This window comes from Electrophorus electricus, chromosome 18 (assembly GCF_041902795.1).
Source record: "Electrophorus electricus isolate QZ-2024a chromosome 18, ASM4190279v1, whole genome shotgun sequence".
Lineage (NCBI taxonomy): Eukaryota > Metazoa > Chordata > Actinopteri > Gymnotiformes > Gymnotidae > Electrophorus > Electrophorus electricus.
The window spans coordinates 19,322,208-19,342,880 of record NC_137514.1 but is presented as its reverse complement, the minus strand read 5'-3'; the positions used below and the strand labels follow the sequence as shown (position 1 = coordinate 19,342,880).

Sequence of the window (20,673 nt, the reverse complement as noted above, 5' to 3'; positions counted from 1 at the left end):
ACTTAAAGGTAGTTCTATTATTATTATTATTATTATTATTATTGTTGTTGTTGTTGTTGTTGTTGTTGTTACAAAAATAATAAGGTACAATATGTACACTCAAACAACACAATGACTTCAGTTTATTTGTTATGCACAGACTATAACTGTACATAATGAGCTGCCTTACATTTTACAGTGAATAGTAAGTTATTTCAAGGCAACTAATTAGATTTTTATTTAGATTTTTTTTTTTTTCTGTGGCTTGAAACACAGCTGGTGCCGCTATTATACTCTAAACTCATCTGACTGTACCAGAGTCCTGTAAACTGTTTGTATTGTGTATTAGTCTTCATTAATAATCTGGTCTTGACCAAGTTCAAACCAACACTCGTTGCATTCAGACTACCCTTATACTTCAACATACCTTTATATTTGTCACTAATCCCCACTAACCAAATGAGAAAAGAATAAACTAACGAATGGCGTGAGAAAACGAACGAGTTCTGCAAGTTTCTCACTGGTCTTCGTAGTCCGAAATTTAATAAATGGGTATAAAGTACTTCTTAGTTTACTGCACCCGTGGATCAGATGGGAACGAGCAGCTAGACGAAAACTAATCCATTTCACAGATTTTCGCTGGCTTGAAACACTCTGTTCAGGAGCTACTCTCCGCGGCAGTACTATCCGATTAACTGCAGTTCCTTTTGCATATCCCGTTTCTATAATGTATTTTTGCAAAGGTGGACAATAGCTATATGGCTGTATTTAGGTACTGTATTTAAATATAATTTTGGGCAATTTGCAGTTTACTCAGGCATTATTAATGCTGAATAGGTAATCATGCTAAAATGTGATTGCGTACATTTTCATTTAGGCCTTCAGAGTACAACATTACGATAATACACGTATTTACGTAAACAGCACATTGCAATTCATATTTATTCATTTTAAATATAAAAGCTGAAAATTGTCGATTATCATTAGTTCATAAGTGAATGGATACAACTGCTGGCGATACAGATTCGCTAAAATGTAGGCTACAGTAGATTGAGGCGCATTTTTAAAACAGAACTGCCTACTCTAAACCGTAGTGTGTTGGCCCGTTTAAATTGGATTATGTTGTATTATACTTTCCAATAACAATTTTAAATTTTAAAGCGCCCATAAATGTGGTAAAAAGCGTGCTTACGCATTTAGTCTGTCGACAATTTTCTGCCAGTTTGCCTCTCTACATTTAATAACACTAGCGATAGTTTATTTCCTACTAATAATTACTTAATATTCTTCATGAGTAATTCCTGCTAATTCATAATTCATAAATATTAAAAATATTGCTTGCGCGCGTGATCTACCATTACAAATGCCTGGCTTGAAAAAGAGTACGGAGAAACCTTAATTGCATGCACGTTACAAAACGCACAGAAAATAAGAAATAAGGGAGACGCTGTAAACAGCATCATTGCCATTATTATTAGGGGTCCAGTGCTGTAACCCTATTATATGTTAGAGATTTGTTTAAGAATTCTTATTCAGATCCATTACTAAAACCAATCGCCCAGACGAGAACAAAGGTCCAACAGACATGAAATTCGGTAAGTAGGTAGCAGTCCCCTCCACAACGCCAGACCGATTAGATGATAGGTATGACTATAATACAGACGTATTCCATAACACTGTAAATCACAGAGTCAAAATACGCCCCCCACCCCCCACCCCCCAAGCTTGTAAATCCATTTCAACACTACTTGGATTCTACATGCCGATCAAAAACAGGTTGAGTGTGCATTGCATATCTTGTATATCTGGTCCCAACCCAGCACTGATAGAGACTTCACTACAGCTATTCAGTACGTGTATCTATGAAATGGCAACTCAGTGCACATACTTTACCCATGAATGGGTAAGTATAACGTCAATTATAGAAGAACGTTTGTTACAAGTACAACCTGTTTAGATTTTAGTTGTTAGTTCATGCTCAGCTTCTAATTATAGGACAATAACAAGCCTGCTCACATCACAGAACATTTGTTAGTCCTTGTTATTTTTTAATTCTTTAATTTTTTTGGTCACTAATTTTCCCATTACAGTGGGACATGTGTATACACGTGTATTCCGAAAATGAACAGAAACTGCTTGTAGTGGTTGTATTAATGCAATTATTTTGTTTCAATCTGCAGGTGTTTTTTTCTTGATAGTGGATTAAGATGGAAAAAAAAGCAATTCCCTCTTTTTGTTTTGATTGTAGTTTCTGTGTTATTAGGGGTCATCCTTACCCAAATGTTTACTGGATATACATTTATGGACATTTTGCCCTCTAGTTTCAATGGTTCTGAAACAAACAAATTCAGTTTGTTTTCCATAACCCCCATTAAACACTCAAAACATTTAATGGTGTCTGCATTCATCGATCACAGAATCAATAAGGCCATTCGAGTTATCAGCATAATCAGAAGGGACAGTCTGCAGCCTCTTTACTGCATCTACTGTAACAATGATCATAACTGCCAGACTGCTGAGGCTGAAGTCCAGATACACAGTGACCATTTTGGTTTTCCATATGCAGCTTCAGATGTTCTGTGTGATGGTGCACACACTCAAGATGCAGCATTTGTATCCATTTCAACTAGTAGAAACATCTCTGCCATTTATTCTGAAGATCTCTTACTAATAAAGAACACAGTGACCAGGGAATCATTTAAGTTCAACTTCAGTGTATGTATCTCAAACCTCTTTGGAAGCTATAATAATGTTCTGCAATTTGTACAAACCATGGAAATGTACAAGCTTTTGGGTGTACAACATGTAGTGATCTACAACACAAGCTGTGGTCCTGACCTGGAGAAACTCTTACAGCATTATAAGAAGGAAGGAATTTTAGAGATTGTTCCATGGCCTATTGACCATTTCCTTAACCCATCTAAAGGATGGGACTTTATGTACCATGGTGGAGAAATCCAGTATTATGGCCAGTTGGTAACCCTCAATGAGTGCATCTATAGAAACATGTATCAGTCCAAATATGTTCTTCTGAATGACATTGATGAAATCATTATGCCTTATAAGCATGCTAACCTTCCATTACTGATGGAGGATCTTCAACAGCAGCACAAAGACATGGGTGTGTTTTTCATTGAGAGTCACTTTTTCCCCAAGACACAATTTGAAGAGAGTGGTCGATTCAGTCGGCCAGAATGGAGAAATATACCCGGTGTTAATATTATGGAACATATTTATAGAGAACCAGATAGAAAAGCCTTAGACAACCCCAGAAAAATGATTATCAATCCAAGGACTGTAGTGCAAACATCAGTGCACTGCGTACCCCAAAAATATGGAGATGTCTTTTTTGTGCCTTTTGATGTGTGTCGAATTGTTCATGTAAGATCACCACGACAAGGGACTCTTACCAAAGATCAACTGGTTGTTGATAAAAGGGTGTGGGACTTTGCCTCAGAACTCATACCAAACATTGATAAGACTTTACAGGCATCTGGTTTGATGGAAATTACAGATTGATATGATGTTCATTTTAGTGTTTCTTTTTTTTTCTGTGGCATTGCCTATGTCATAAATGTATGTAAATGTCTAGAATAAAAAAAAAAAGTACAATTGTGTTACCAAAATTTATATATGGCCTATATTGTAAATGTTATTTGACTGTCCTTTTACACTTTATTATCAACTTTCTTATTGCCACAAGTAGATACTCCTGAACTGTCTCTGATGGAATATTGACTGCCTGGGGGAGCTACTAGTCTCTGGGCCCATCAGCGCCAATAACGCGAACGCTCCACTTTCACTGTCACGTATTACAGCCCGCTGCATACAGTGGGAGTTTTCTTATTGCTATGGTAATTGTTGGTAATGTTGTCACGGAACGCTCGCCTCCCGCGAGTCACGTGGGTTGGCCCGCCACGAGCAGTGGGAGGGTCGTTGTTTGTGACCACACCTGCACACATCTGCACCTTGTTTTGTTTATGTATTTAACCCTCGTTGTAGTTTGCAGGATTGTTGGTTATTGTGGATGTAACGTTTTGATGTAATGTTCCTTTTGTCATTGCTAAACGTATGCATGTTTATTGTGCTTGTTTCTTGTTAACCGTTTCATGTTCATGTTAATGTTTGTAACGCTTGTGAGTGCCAATATCGTTTTGTGTTTATGTAAATAAATGTACGTCCCAGTCACTGGGGTCTGTACGTCCTGCCCCTCGCCCTGTGGCACTCGGGCCACCATGCGTTATAAATGTATATGTCTCTGCATGTTATTTCCAAATAATATGTCTCTCATTAAGATGTTAATTTAAAATTAGCTGCTTTCAGCTAGGTAGCTAATTAGCAAACTTGTTTATAAATGCAAAACAATTAGCTACAGTGTTGTGAAAAAGTGTCTGAAAAAAAAAAAAACACTTTTCACACCACTCTAGGTGGCTACCTAGCAAGATAACTTATCCAAATTAACATGCATTTCAAATAGATTTCTTACTAATATATTAATAATTTATTCTTTTTATAAATTACTTTATTTTTCCTAAAAAGAATTTAAAAGGAATCTAAGATACACATTTACACACCCATTCTCCTGCCACCGTCACGACTTAACTCGTGTTCATGTCTGCCTTTTTTTTCCCAGACCTGAGTAGCTCCCTTTCTGTTTCGCATTGCATTGTGGGTTGTTGTTGTCCATCCAAACCATACTCAAAAACCAACCAGTTCTATGTATGCTTTGTGGATTTTTGAGTTTACCCCACATTGACACTATTAACTCTACTGCATACTACATATTCAAATACTAGTTATCATCGGTAATTAGTACACAATTGGGATGCATCCTAACTTAAAAGCAGGGTAATGGAATGGCACAGAAAAACAAGCAAATCAGTTATATAGATAATATGCAGCAGTGTGTGTGTGTGTGTGTGTGTGTGTGTCTATGAAGGGGCCCCTTCATCCCTTTACACTGTGTGCTCAGGAGAGGGGCGCCTGAACACAGTTGTTGAGCTGCATGGCTGCAGCTGCTCAACGCTTCTCTCTGCCCCAGTCCAAGGGCCTGCAAGCTGAACAGAGCTCCCAGTGCCTCTGTGCCAGTGGGAGGCTGGGAACTCCTAGGTGACCCCACCCTGCTTCACCCACCATGTCCCCATCAGCACAGAATAGAAGCAGGAGGAGCATGTTGGATATCCAGCAGGAGTGGGTGGGGTTTGTGTAGGACAGAGTGTGCTTCATTCATATTCATATTTCCTCAGGTCACTCATGTGTTCTACAGTGGTTCTAAAACAAATAAAACTACAGTCATTCCTCCTGATCTGCTGCTAACAACTAGGTGTTGCTTATGGTGAGGACAGTCTGTGTGTGTGCATTTGTGGTACTCAGTGTATGAGTGTTGCCTATAGTGTTATAATTGCCTATAGTGTTATAGGTGGTATCTATGGTCTTCTGTGTGTGTATGGTACCTACATTGTATACTGTTTCTGTGCAGAAGTGTATTGTGGTGGTGTTGGGGGGGGGGAATGTATTACATTTCGCAGTGAATAATCAGGTGACTACTGATCCGCAGATTCTCAATGTTTATTTATTTATCTTCAGATCAGTTTTTTTAGCATTAGTATGAGAAAGCTAGTCTACTAGTTTAATATCTAGCTTAAGGTAAGTGAGCAATAAAGGTACTTTTATTTCTTTAAATCTTCTAGGTCTATCACAATTGGCTTATGTTACGCTTCCGACAGGAACAAGGCAAGAGGTAGAATGCAAAATGCAGGAGATGGTTTATTAAATGAGGAAACATGAATGGTAAAACAAACAGAGGCTAAGGGGTGCTGGGGGTAATCTAACACACGGCTGGAGTGCACAGAAAAGCAATGATGATGATGACAACTATATGCTCCAATCACTTTGTCCAGGTTGTCTACACTTTTGTTTTTGCTGTAGTCCAGGATAATAACCAGCTTCCTGTCTTCACAGTGTCGGATCTTAGCATCCTTGTGCAATGTACTCATGAGGATGACATTTTTGTTTGTCTTTGGGCAATAAGAAACAAACATGGTAGTGGGGTGAAGGCAAACTTGGAAAAAAATATGTCTCTGTGCTTTGTTGTAAGGAGTGCAGCAGGGAGTTCAGGCTTGTTCTTTCTAACTGTGCCTACCATGCTTATCTTCTTCTTCATTAAGTACTTGTCAAGTTCATATGATGTAAACAAAATGTCACACGTAACAGATCTCAGACCTTCAGTCTTATCAAGAACAACACAAATCCCTTGATTCATCTCGGTGGCTCCACCCCTTGGCTTCCCTGTGTACACTTGCATTTTCCAAGCGTAGCGGCATTGTGTGTCACAGGGAAGCCCAGATCTTGATTCCATACTTTGCTGGCTTGCTAGGCATGTACTGTCTGAAAGGACAATGACCTTTTGACAAAGAGAGACAGATTTCAATATCAGGGTCACAAAAAATGCAGAAAATTGCCCTTCCACTCTCAGCATCCTAAAGACGGGATGTGACCTCCCCTCAGGATTTGTATACACCACCCAAGAATAGTACAGCTATGTAGGCATGCAGGTCAATGGCATCCATCTTCTTCCAGTTTTCCCCATACTTGCGGAAACCCTACATATTTGTCATTTCAAGGATGATCTTTTCAATGTCTGGTGTAGTAAAGAGGCAGAAGGTTGAGGCAAAGTCCTTGGCATTGGACATAGCTAATCTTGTAAGCCCTTGAGTCATCTGCATTAGATTGTGTGCTGCCAGCCTGCCCTGATCAACAAAGAGTGATGTGGACCACAACAAAGCCTGTTCTTTGACAAAATTGGCTCTCCCAGCTTGATGGTCTTCAGGGAGTTCTTCCTCACATGAAGCTGAATCATCATGATCAGTTATATTCATCATCATCATCATCATCATCAGATATCACTTCTTTATCTCATCCATTATGACTTTGTTCCTCCTGTACATCTTATTAGGTCAGCAGGTCAAGGTCCTGTTGGCCATTGTATCATGTGCTCTTGGTTTCAGCAGAGAAAGAAACTGGGGTCCTGACATGAGCCTTTTATAGGAATATGACCACCGCACCTATTACCTATTTCGTGCTAGAAAACGATGCTCTCCCAATGAGTACTGCTCTTACTTTGATACTTTGTATGATAGTGTATGAGACAGGTGTGGGGGTCAGGTGTGAAGTTGGGCAATGGATAACATTATATATTCACTGGAAAGTTTATTCTTGAAGCATGAATATTTATTTTCTCTTATATCCCTGTGTGTATTAAAATTTATTTGAAATAATAAATACATTTTATATTTTATTTATATGTTTATATTTATATTGTTTTTATGTTTTTAGTTGTTTTAAATAATTTAGTAATGGTTCAATTTGCCTACAGATCATTGTAACGGCTGCCCGAGTGCTGCAAGGGCAGGACGCACAGACTCCCTCGACGTGGTGAAACATTAACAATTAGCATAAAAGACAATGGTGGCATTCATTCAATATCAACGTTAAACACGAACACACTTAACACGTTTAAACAGACCCTGTATCTAAGATAATAACAGAGGAATAGGTTGTCTTTTGTCTTGTTTTTGAGAGGTCCCTTATCCTTAGTTTCACAGACTATTCAGATATGCAGATCTATGAATCATTTGCGTTTGGCCAATAAGAACTGTTTTTCAACACAGACCCACCCCCTGCGGTTTCACCTGTGCATTAAATTCGCGGAAAAACCAGGTTGTTGTAAATAGACTAGTCTGAACGGGAGTAATGAATACATGCAAAAAGACATACGCGTCAGTGATAGGTAAGTAAAAACTTAAAGGTAGTTCCATTATTATTATTATTATTATTATTATTATTATTATTATTAGTAGTAGTAGTAGTAGTAGTAGTAGTAGTAGTAGTAGTATTGTTGTTGTTATTATTATTACAAAATAATAAGGTACAATATGTACACTCAAACAACACAAAGACTTCAGTTTATTTGTTATGCACAAAATATAACATAATGAGCTGCCTTACATTTTACAGTGAACAGTAAGTTATTTCAAGGTAACTAATTAGATTTTTAATTAGATTTTTTTTTCTGTGGCTTGAAACACAGCTGGTGCCGCTATTATACTCTAAACTCATCTGACTGTACCAGAGTCCTGTAAACTGTTTGTATTGTGTATTAGTCTTCATTAATAATCTGGTCTTGACCAAGTTCAAACCAAGACTCGTTGCATTCAGACTACCCTTATACTTCAACATACCTTTATATTTGTCACTAATCCCCACTAACCAAATGAGAAAAGAATAAACTAACGAATGGCGTGAGAAAACGAACGAGTTCTGCAAGTTTCTCACTGGTCTTCGTAGTCCGAAATTTAATAAATGGGTATAAAGTACTTCTTAGTTTACTGCACCCGTGGACCAGATGGGAACGAGCAACTAGACGAAAACTAATCCATTTCACAGTTTTTCGCTGGCTTGAAACACTCTCTTCAGGAGCTACTCTCCGTGGCAGTACTATCCGATTAACTGCAGTGCCTTTTGCATATCCCGTTTCTATAATGTATTTTTGCAAAGGTGGACAATAGCTGTATGGCTGTATTTAGGTACTGTATTTAAATATAATTTTGGGCAATTTGCAGTTTACTCAGGCATTATTAATGCTGAATAGGTAATCATGCTAAAATGTGATTGCGTACATTTTCATTTAGGCCTTCAGAGTACAACATTACGATAATACACGTATTTACGTAAACAGCACATTGCAATTCATATTTATTCATTTTAAATATAAAAGCTGAAAATTGTCGATTATCATTAGTTCATAAGTGAATGGATACAACTGCTGGCAATACAGATTCGCTAAAATGTAGGCTACAGTAGCTTGAGGCGCATTTTTAAAACAGAACTGCCTACTCTAAAACGTAGTGTGTTGGCCCGTTTAAATTGGATTATGTTGTATTATACTTTCCAATAACAATTTTAAATTTTAAAGCGCCCATAAATGTGGTAAAAAGCGTGCTTACGCATTTAGTCTGTCGACAATTTTCTGCCAGTTTGCCGCTCTACATTTAATAACACTAGAGATAGTTTATTTCCTACTAATAATTACTTAATATTCTTCATGAGTAATTCCTGCTAATTCATAATTCATAAATATTAAAAATATTGCTTGCGCGCGTGATCCACCATTACAAATGCCTGGCTTGAAAAAGAGTACGGAGAAACCTTAATTGCATGCACGTTACAAAACGCAGAGAAAATAAGAAATAAGGGAGACGCTGTAAACAGCATCATTGCCATTATTATTAGGGGTCCAGTGCTGTAACCCTATTATATGTTAGAGATTTGTTTAAGAATTCTTATTCAGATCCATTACGAAAACGAATCGCCCAGACGAGAACAAAGGTCCAACAGACATGAAATTCGGTAACGCCAGACCGATTAGATGATAGGTATGACTCTAATACAAACATATTCCATAACACTGTATGTCATACAGTCAAAATCTGCACCCCCCACCCCCCACCCCCCAAGCTTGTAAATCCATTTCAACACTACTTGGATTCCACATGCCAATCAAAAACAGGTTGAGTGTGCATTGCATATCTTGTATATCTGGTCCCAACCCAGCACTGATAGACACTTTGGTACAGCTATTGAGTACGTGTATCTATGAAATGGCAACTCAGTGCACATACTTTACCCATAAATGGGTAAGTTTAACGTCAATTATAGTAGAACGTTTGTTACAAGTACAACCTGTTTAGATTTTAGTGGTTAGTTCATGCTCAGCTTCTAATTATAGGACAATAACAAGCCTGCTCACATCACAGAACATTTTTTAGTCCTTGTTATTTTTTAATTCTTTAATTTTTTTGGTCACTAATTTTCCCATTACAGTGGGACATGTGTATACACGTGTATTCCGAAAATGAACAGAAACTGCTTGTAATGGTTGTATTAATGCAATTATTTTGTTTCAATCTGCAGGTGTTTTTTTCTGGATAGTGGATTAAGATGGAAAAAAAGCAATTCCCTCTTTTTGTTTTGATTGTGGTTTCTGTGTTATTAGGAGTCATCCTTACTCAAATGTTTACTGGATATACATTTATGGACATATTGCCATCTAGATTCAATGGTTCTGAAACAAACAAATTCAGTTTGTTTTCCATAACCCCCATTAAACACTCAAAACATTTAATGGTGTCTGCATTCATCGATCACAGAATCAATAAGGCCATTCGAGTTATCAGCATAATCAGAAGGGACAGTCTGCAGCCTCTTTACTGCATCTACTGTAACAATGACCATAACTGCCAGACTGCTGAGGCTGAAGTCCAGATACACAGTGACCATTTTGGTTTTCCATATGCAGCTTCAGATGTTCTGTGTGATGGTGCACACACTCAAGATGCAGCATTTGTATCCATTTCAACTAGTAGAAACATCTCTGCCATTTATTCTGAAGATCTCTTACCAATTAAGAACACAGTGACCAGGGAATCATTTAAGTTCAACTTCAGTGTATGTATCTCAAACCTCTTTGGAAGCTATAATAATGTTCTGCAATTTGTCCAAACCATGGAAATGTACAAGCTTTTGGGTGTACAACATGTAGTGATCTACAACACCAGCTGTGGTCCTGACCTGGAGAAACTCTTACAGCATTACAAGAAAGAAGGAATACTAGAGATTGTTCCATGGCCTATCGACCATTTCCTTAACCCATCTAAAGGATGGAACTTTGTAGAGCATGGTGGAGACCTCCACTATTATGGTCAGTTGGTAAACCTCAATGAGTGTATTTATAGAAACATGTATCAGTCCAAATATGTTCTTCTGAATGACATTGATGAGATCATCATGCCTTATAAGCATGCTAACCTTCCATTACTGATGGAGGATCTTCAACAGGAGCACAGAGATGTGGGGGTATTTCTTATTGAGAACCACATTTTCCCCAAGACACAATTTGAGGAAACTGGTAGATTCAATCGATCGGAATGGAGAGGTATACCTGGCATGAATATTATGGAACACATTTATAGAGAACCAGACAGAAAAAATGTTTTCAACCCCAGAAAACTGATCATCAACCCAAGGAGCGTGATACAAACATCAGTGCATTCCACCCTGCAACAATATGGGGATGTTTATTATGTACCTTTTGATGTAAGTCATATTGTTCATGTGAGAGTACCACTACAGGGGCATCTTACCAAAGAACAACTGGCTGTTGACACAAGGGTGTGGGACTTTGAGCAAGAACTGATATCAAATGTTGATAAGACTCTACAGGCTTCTGATTTGCTGAAGATTACAGATTGATATGGTATTAATTTTAGTTCTTCTTTTCTTCTCTGGTATGTCAAATTTCTATGTAAATGTATAAAAAATATGTAAGATAATGTGTATTTAACAGCAGTTATATATAACCTGTTTCCAAACCCTATGTGACTGTGGTTTTGTACTCAAGGCTGAGACCATCCAAAGCTGCGAGAACATAGATGCTAATCAGATCATCTTGGAAAACTAATCATCGACAGTGAGGATAGCGGTATTGCCTCTACATTCTGGGAGATCAGTGATGACTTCCACTGCTATGTGGGACCAAGGCCTGTCTGGCATAGGTAGAGGGAGCTGTTTACCAGCCGGTTGCAAAAGGGCCATCTTTCTCTGAATGCAGGTGGAGCAGGAGGAGATCTTCTTCCTTCTGCATCTAGAGCCACCAGTAGCATGTGGAATCGCAAACAGAAAAGGGACCACTGGGCCTGGGGAGACAGATAATGAACACTTCATATGGTCTTTCATGGCTGGTTGATAGTCGAAGTACAACTCACATTGTACTATGAATCCCTCACTGTTATATGCTTCCAAGATAATGAAGAGGTATTGCTGATGGTTGAGGGAAGTGGAAAATGCATAGACGTTGAGCATAAATATGGATCATTGCAAGAAAATTTCTTAGCATAGCCATAAGCATAGCTCTGTATGTAGCTATGTATGCCCTGTAGCTGAACTGGTCACCACGGTCATGGGTTTGATTCTTATAGAGCACATATACTGTCATACTGAAAAATGCATTGCTCTGAATTAGAGTGTCTGCCAAATGATGATGTAAATGTCAAATGCACAGAGCTATTGGTTCATATTACAGTGAGTATCACAATTCACTTCAACAGCTGTGACTGTACACTCAAGTAAATTGTATTAGCTGGCTAGCTAATACATTAATGATAAATGATCACCAAACTGTGTCTGTACTGAGAATCTAAATCGACTTTTAAGAGTAACTTGACAAAGCAGAGACTGGCCAGGTTGCTGCCTGATAAATAACTTTTATGTTTTGGCACTCACCATTGCCCCCATTGTATTGTACTACACCAGGAGAGAATCACCACTCCCACTGTCCATCAGTAAGGATTCCTGGACTACACCATGGTCTACATAATATCAGGATATGTATTGTAGTGGTATATAGGAATTTATGTATTCTTTCTTTTTATTTCTATATCCTTGTCTTTTCTTTTATATCATTGTGTAATAAAAGCAGATAATGGGTTTCTTGGTTTACCTGTAGAAACTTAAACGTGTTTAACAACAAGACATGCACAACTCATTTGATGGATTTGTGACACCAGATGTTTTGTGTGTTTCCTGAGAGAGCTCCTTATCTTGGTGATTCTCATGCTCTGTGTGACTCAACAGAAGTTTGTTAAATAACACCAGGTGCTCCGTACCTCTCCTGGGGGAACTGTGTGACATTAGGAAGGGGCACAGTCCTTGTAACCAGGTATAAAGAGCCACTCCATGGTTGGCACATTAGAACTGGAGAAGATTTGAAACTAGAACTGGGACTGGGACCGCTCTGTTGTAGACAGATATTGAGCTTAATAAGCAACACTCTGCCTCCATTTTGTCCTGACTCTTTTCTCTGCATTAAAAAATAAATAAATAAAAAATCACAACAGGTATGAACACCTCAATAAAATGTAAATCAAAATTATTACGATTATTTGGGGCACCACCCTGATTAGCAGGAAAAATACATTTTAATTAAAATGTATTAAATTGATGAATATGTCAATTCAGTATCAAATCATAAATGTTGCAAGTTCTACAGGTTGATTATTTCTTTATCCAAAATTAGGAATACAAGCCAGCCAAAAGCATCACAACTAATAGAATGTTTTATTGATTGATCAGCAAAAATATCCTAAGGTAATGAAATTTAAACTGAATTTAATTAAAAGGGAATGAGTAATAGTTGAAGTAATGACCAGAGGTATTGAACTCCCTAAACAAGAGCAATAACAAAACAAAAATTAACAACTTACTTTTGTAATAACAATTAACAACTTACTTAACCAAACTTAAATTAAGATTTTTGATGAACCAAGCACTATTAAAAGAAAAAAAAAGTATATTAAAGCATATTAAACATATTAAGTATATTAAGTATATTAAAGCATGCTGTGAGGGGAAATAACTTGGCCTGAGTAGAATACATAGCAGAATAGAAGAGAAAGGGGTTTACATAATCCAATTATGATATATAAAAATATGGTGACCTTACTGGTGGCAAACTACTGAATGTATGAAGAGTAGCAGGCCTCACACGTCGTTGGAATCAACCAGGTCAGAACCGGCTGTTCGAGTGAGAAGAGTGGCTTCTTGAGGCAGCGCTGTTGGGTTTACAAGCTTGTGTGCACAATGTAGGGCCAATGGACACAGAAACAACCCAGCTGTTCCTGACTCAGTTGGCTTGATTCCCAAAGCTGGCTCAGTCAGAAAGCCAGCTGTATTGGCATTGTAGGCCTTTCTGGATGGTGACGTAGTGGGAGTCTTGGTACCTGTAGGTTCTGAAGGCTATTATATTCTTGTCTATGCTAAAGATCCTGGAACTGATTCATTGATGGCCACATGGAAAAAAAAACACATTTTTCTCTGTCAGTACCAAGACCAAAAATGATTCTGAAATATAAATTTAGTTATGGAGATTTGTAAAGGAAACATTATGGGATTTTTAATGTGTTTTATGTAATTTTCTACAACAAAATACTATTAGTTCCTGTTTCTTTAAGAAATTCTGAGCATATGCTGTTTTCTGTTTGTTTTGCTTTTTACATTTTTTTTGTTTATTTATTTAGGGGGAATACAACATGTCAAGGCTTCAGTTCATCAAATAAGTGTTTTCCCTTTTCTGTAAATAACCTATCCTTTAATTAGAAGTGCTTAATTTTTTCTTTTGCTTTCATGTTTTGCTGTCTTGTTTATTTTTAGACAGTTGATAAACCATGTCCAATATGGTCCTTAGTTAGCGATAGACGAATGTCTCATTTTTGATCTGCATAGCATGTCATGTCTGAACATGTTGCACTTGCTATATCAATGACATATTTCCACTTACTCAAATTTACATTTTTTTTTCCATATATTCAAAGACTTTGTTCTCTCTATATATTATTTATCTCTGAATAAAGCATGCATGCATAGAGTTTTAATTCGTTTTTTTTTCTGTGGCTTGAAACACAGCTGGTGCCGCTATTATACTCTAAAATCATCTGACTGTACCAGAGACCTGTAAACTGTTTGTATTGTGTATTAGTCTTCATTAATAATCTGGTCTTGACCAAGTTCAAACCAAGACTCGTTGCATTCAGACTACCCTTATACTTCAACATACCTTTATATTTGTCACTAATCCCCACTAACCAAATGAGAAAAGAATAAACTAACGAATGGCGTGAGAAAACGAACGAGTTCTGCAAGTTTCTCACTGGTCTTCGTAGTCCGAAATTTAATAAATGGGTATAAAGTACTTCTTAGTTTACTGCACCCGTGGACCAGATGGGAACGAGCAGCTAGACGAAAACTAATCCATTTCACAGTTTTTCGCTGGCTTGAAACACTCTCTTCAGGAGCTACTCTCCGCGGCAGTACTATCCGATTAACTGCAGTGCCTTTTGCATATCCCGTTTATATAATGTATTTTTGCAAAGGTGGACAATAGCTATATGGCTGTATTTAGGTACTGTATTTAAATATAATTTTGGGCAATTTGCAGTTTACTCAGGCATTATTAATGCTGAATAGGTAATCATGCTAAAATGTGATTGCGTACATTTTCATTTAGGCCTTCAGAGTACAACATTACGATAATACACGTATTTACGTAAACAGCACATTGCAATTCATATTTATTCATTTTAAATATAAAAGCTGAAAATTGTCGATTATCATTAGTTCATAAGTGAATGGATACAACTGCTGGCGATACAGATTCGCTAAAATGTAGGCTACAGTAGCTTGAGGCGCATTTTTTAAAACAGAACTGCCTACTCTAAAACGTAGTGTGTTGGCCCGTTTAAATTGGATTATGTTGTATTATACTTTCCAATAACAATTTTAAATTTTAAAGCGCCCATAAATGTGGTAAAAAGCGTGCTTACGCATTTAGTCTGTCGACAATTTTCTGCCAGTTTGCCTCTCTACATTTAATAACACTAGAGATAGTTTATTTCCTACTAATAATTACTTAATATTCTTCATGAGTAATTCCTGCTAATTCATAATTCATAAATATTAAAATTATTGCTTGCGCGCGTGATCCACCATTACAAATGCCTGGCTTGAAAAAGAGTACGGAGAAACCTTAATTGCATGCACGTTACAAAACGCAGAGAAAATAAGAAATAAGGGAGACGCTGTAAACAGCATCATTGCCATTATTATTAGGGGTCCAGTGCTGTAACCCTATTATATGTTAGAGATTTGTTTAAGAATTCTTATTCAGATCCATTACGAAAACGAATCGCCCAGACGAGAACAAAGGTCCAACAGACATGAAATTCGGTAACTAGGTAGCAGTCCCCTCCACAACGCCAGACCGATTAGATGATAGGTATGACTCTAATACAAACATATTCCATAACACTGTATGTCATACAGTCAAAATCCGCACCCCCACCCCCCACCCCCCAAGCTTGTAAATCCATTTCAACATTACTTGGATTCCACATGCCAATCAAAAACAGGTTGAGTGTGCATTGCATATCTTGTATATCTGGTCCCAACCCAGCACTGATAGACACTTTGGTACAGCTATTGAGTACGTGTATCTATGAAATGGCAACTCAGTGCACATACTTTACCCATAAATGGGTAAGTTTAACGTCAATTATAGTAGAACGTTTGTTACAAGTACAACCTGTTTAGATTTTAGTGGTTAGTTCATGCTCAGCTTCTAATTATAGGACAATAACAAGCCTGCTCACATCGCAGAACATTTTTTAGTCCTTGTTATTTTTTAATTCTTTAATTTTTTTGGTCACTAATTTTCCCATTATAGTGGGACATGTGTATACACGTGTATTCCAAAAATAAACAGAAACTGCTTGTAGTGGTTGTATTAATGCAATTATTTTGTTTCAATCTGCAGGTGTTTTTTTCTGGATAGTGGATTAAGATGGAAAAAAAGCAATTCCCTCTTTTTGTTTTGATTGTAGTTTCTGTGTTATTAGGGGTCATCCTTACCCAAATGTTTACTGGATATACATTTATGGACATATTGCCATCTAGATTCAATGGTTCTGAAACAAACAAATTCAGTTTGTTTTCCATAACCCCCATTAAATACTCAAAACATTTAATGGTGTCTGCATTCATCGATCACAGAATCAATAAGGCCATTCGAGTTATCAGCATAATCAGAAGGGACAGTCTGCAGCCTCTTTACTGCATTTACTGTAACAATGACCATAACTGACAGACTGCTGAGGCTGAAGTCCACACACTCAAGATGCAGCATTTGTATCCATTTCAACTAGTAGAAACATCTCTGCCATTTATTCTGAAGATCTCTTACCAATTAAGAACACAGTGACCAGGGAATCATTTAAGTTCAACTTCAGTGTATGTATCTCAAACCTCTTTGGAAGCTATAATAATGTTCTGCAATTTGTCCAAACCATGGAAATGTACAAGCTTTTGGGTGTACAACATGTAGTGATCTACAACAGCAGCTGTGGTCCTGACCTGGAGAAACTCTTACAGCATTACAAGAAAGAAGGAATACTAGAGATTGTTCCATGGCCTATCGACCATTTCCTTAACCCATCTAAAGGATGGAACTTTGTAGAGCATGGTGGAGACCTCCACTATTATGGTCAGTTGGTAAACCTCAATGAGTGTATTTATCGAAACATGTATCAGTCCAAATATGTTCTTCTGAATGACATTGATGAGATCATCATGCCTTATAAGCATGCTAACCTTCCATTACTGATGGAGGATCTTCAACAGGAAAACAGAGATGTGGGGGTATTTCTTATTGAGAACCACATTTTCCCCAAGACACAATTTGAGGAAACTGGTAGATTCAATCGATCGGAATGGAGAGGTATACCTAGCATCAATATTATGGAACACATTTATAGAGAACCAGACAGAAAAAATGTTTTCAACCCCAGAAAACTGATCATCAACCCAAGGAGCGTGATACAAACATCAGTGCATTCCACCCTGCAACAATATGGGGATGTTTATTATGTACCTTTTGATGTAAGTCATATTGTTCATGTGAGAGTACCACTACAGGGGCATCTTACCAAAGAACAACTGGCTGTTGACACAAGGGTGTGGGACTTTGAGCAAGAACTGATATCAAATGTTGATAAGACTCTACAGGCTTCTGATTTGCTGAAGATTACAGATTGATATGGTATTAATTTTAGTTCTTCTTTTCTTCTCTGGTATGTCAAATTTCTATGTAAATGTATAAAAAATATGTAAGATAATGTGTATTTAACAGCAGTTATATATAACCTGTTTCCAAACCCTATGTGACTGTGGTTTTGTACTCAAGGCTGAGACCATCCAAAGCTGCGAGAACATAGATGCTAATCAGATCATCTTGGAAAACTAATCATCGACAGTGAGGATAGCGGTATTGCCTCTACATTCTGGGAGATCAGTGATGACTTCCACTGCTATGTGGGACCATGGCCTGTCTGGCATAGGTAGAGGGAGCTGTTTACCAGCCGGTTGCAAAAGGGCCATCTTTCTCTGAATGCAGGTGGAGCAGGAGGAGATCTTCTTCCTTCTGCATCTAGAGCCACCAGTAGCATGTGGAATCGCAAACAGAAAAGGGACCACTGGGCCTGGGGAGACAGATAATGAACACTTCATATGGTCTTTCATGGCTGGTTGATAGTCGAAGTACAACTCACATTGTACTATGAATCCCTCACTGTTATATGCTTCCAAGATAATGAAGAGGTATTGCTGATGGTTGAGGGAAGTGGAAAATGCATAGACGTTGAGCATAAATATGGATCATTGCAAGAAAATTTCTTAGCATAGCCATAAGCATAGCTCTGTATGTAGCTATGTATGCCCTGTAGCTGAACTGGTCACCACGGTCATGGGTTTGATTCTTATAGAGCACATATACTGTCATACTGAAAAATGCATTGCTCTGAATTAGAGTGTCTGCCAAATGATGATGTAAATGTCAAATGCACAGAGCTATTGGTTCATATTACAGTGAGTATCACAATTCACTTCAACAGCTGTGACTGTACACTCAAGTAAATTGTATTAGCTGGCTAGCTAATACATTAATGATAAATGATCACCAAACTGTGTCTGTACTGAGAATCTAAATCGACTTTTAAGAGTAACTTGACAAAGCAGAGACTGGCCAGGTTGCTGCCTGATAAATAACTTTTATGTTTTGGCACTCACCATTGCCCCCATTGTATTGTACTACACCAGGAGAGAATCACCACTCCCACTGTCCATCAGTAAGGATTCCTGGACTACACCATGGTCTACATAATATCAGGATATGTATTGTAGTGGTATATAGGAATTTATGTATTCTTTCTTTTTATTTCTATATCCTTGTCTTTTCTTTTATATCATTGTGTAATAAAAGCAGATAATGGGTTTCTTGGTTTACCTGTAGAAACTTAAACGTGTTTAACAACAAGACATGCACAACTCATTTGATGGATTTGTGACACCAGATGTTTTGTGTGTTTCCTGAGAGAGCTCCTTATCTTGGTGATTCTCATGCTCTGTGTGACTCAACAGAAGTTTGTTAAATAACACCAGGTGCTCCGTACCTCTCCTGGGGGAACTGTGTGACATTAGGAAGGGGCACAGTCCTTGTAACCAGGTATAAAGAGCCACTCCATGGTTGGCACATTAGAACTGGAGAAGATTTGAAACTAGAACTGGGACTGGGACCGCTCTGTTGTAGACAGATATTGAGCTTAATAAGCAACACTCTGCCTCCATTTTGTCCTGACTCTTTTCTCTGCATTAAAAAATAAATAAATAAAAAATCACAACAGGTATGAACACCTCAATAAAATGTAAATCAAAATTATTACGATTATTTGGGGCACCACCCTGATTAGCAGGAAAAATACATTTTAATTAAAATGTATTAAATTGATGAATATGTCAATTCAGTATCAAATCATAAATGTTGCAAGTTCTACAGGTTGATTATTTCTTTATCCAAAATTAGGAATACAAGCCAGCCAAAAGCATCACAACTAATAGAATGTTTTATTGATTGATCAGCAAAAATATCCTAAGGTAATGAAATTTAAACTGAATTTAATTAAAAGGGAATGAGTAATAGTTGAAGTAATGACCAGAGGTATTGAACTCCCTAAACAAGAGCAATAACAAAACAAAAATTAACAACTTACTTTTGTAATAACAATTAACAACTTACTTAACCAAACTTAAATTAAGATTTTTGATGAACCAAGCACTATTAAAAGAAAAAAAAAGTATATTAAAGCATATTAAACATATTAAGTATATTAAGTATATTAAAGCATGCTGTGAGGGGAAATAACTTGGCCTGAGTAGAATACATAGCAGAATAGAAGAGAAAGGGGTTTACATAATCCAATTATGATATATAAAAATATGGTGACCTTACTGGTGGCAAACTACTGAATGTATGAAGAGTAGCAGGCCTCACACGTCGTTGGAATCAACCAGGTCAGAACCGGCTGTTCGAGTGAGAAGAGTGGCTTCTTGAGGCAGCGCTGTTGGGTTTACAAGCTTGTGTGCACAATGTAGGGCCAATGGACACAGAAACAACCCAGCTGTTCCTGACTCAGTTGGCTTGATTCCCAAAGCTGGCTCAGTCAGAAAGCCAGCTGTATTGGCATTGTAGGCCTTTCTGGATGGTGACGTAGTGGGAGTCTTGGTACCTGTAGGTTCTGAAGGCTATTATATTCTTGTCTATGCTAAAGATCCTGGAACTGATTCATTGATGGCCACATGGAAAAAAAAACACATTTTTCTCTGTCAGTACCAAGACCAAAAATGATTCTGAAATATAAATTTAGTTATGGAGATTTGTAAAGGAAACATTATGGGATTTTTAATGTGTTTTATGTAATTTTCTACAACAAAATACTATTAGTTCCTGTTTCTTTAAGAAATTCTGAGCATATGCTGTTTTCTGTTTGTTTTGCTTTTTACATTTTTTTTGTTTATTTATTTAGGGGGAATACAACATGTCAAGGCTTCAGTTCATCAAATAAGTGTTTTCCCTTTTCTGTAAATAACCTATCCTTTAATTAGAAGTGCTTAATTTTTTCTTTTGCTTTCATGTTTTGCTGTCTTGTTTATTTTTAGACAGTTGATAAACCATGTCCAATATGGTCCTTAGTTAGC

The 20,673-nt window shown here is 37.4% G+C and overlaps 2 protein-coding genes across 2 annotated transcripts; both read left to right on the top strand.

Moving 5' to 3' along the window:
- The first annotated feature begins 2,259 nt into the window (after window positions 1-2,259).
- On the top strand, window positions 2,260-3,498 carry LOC145651982 (uncharacterized). The gene has a single exon (XM_081700877.1). It carries the CDS (start codon window positions 2,260-2,262, stop codon window positions 3,496-3,498), a length of 1,239 nt encoding a protein of 412 aa, XP_081557003.1.
- Window positions 3,499-9,670: 6,172 nt separating this feature from the next.
- Window positions 9,671-11,540, top strand: LOC118242736 (uncharacterized). The gene is made up of 2 exons (XM_035535077.2): window positions 9,671-9,674; window positions 10,034-11,540. The coding sequence occupies exons 1-2, from the start codon at window positions 9,671-9,673 to the stop codon at window positions 11,287-11,289; spliced, it is 1,260 nt and encodes a 419-aa protein (XP_035390970.2). The 3' UTR covers window positions 11,290-11,540.
- Window positions 11,541-20,673: the final 9,133 nt, after the last annotated feature.

Bases quoted from the DNA above. Each gene is read 5' to 3' on its own strand.
- LOC145651982 (XM_081700877.1), top strand. From the start codon at position 2,260: ATGTTTACTGGATATACATTTATGGACATTTTGCCCTCTAGTTTCAAT.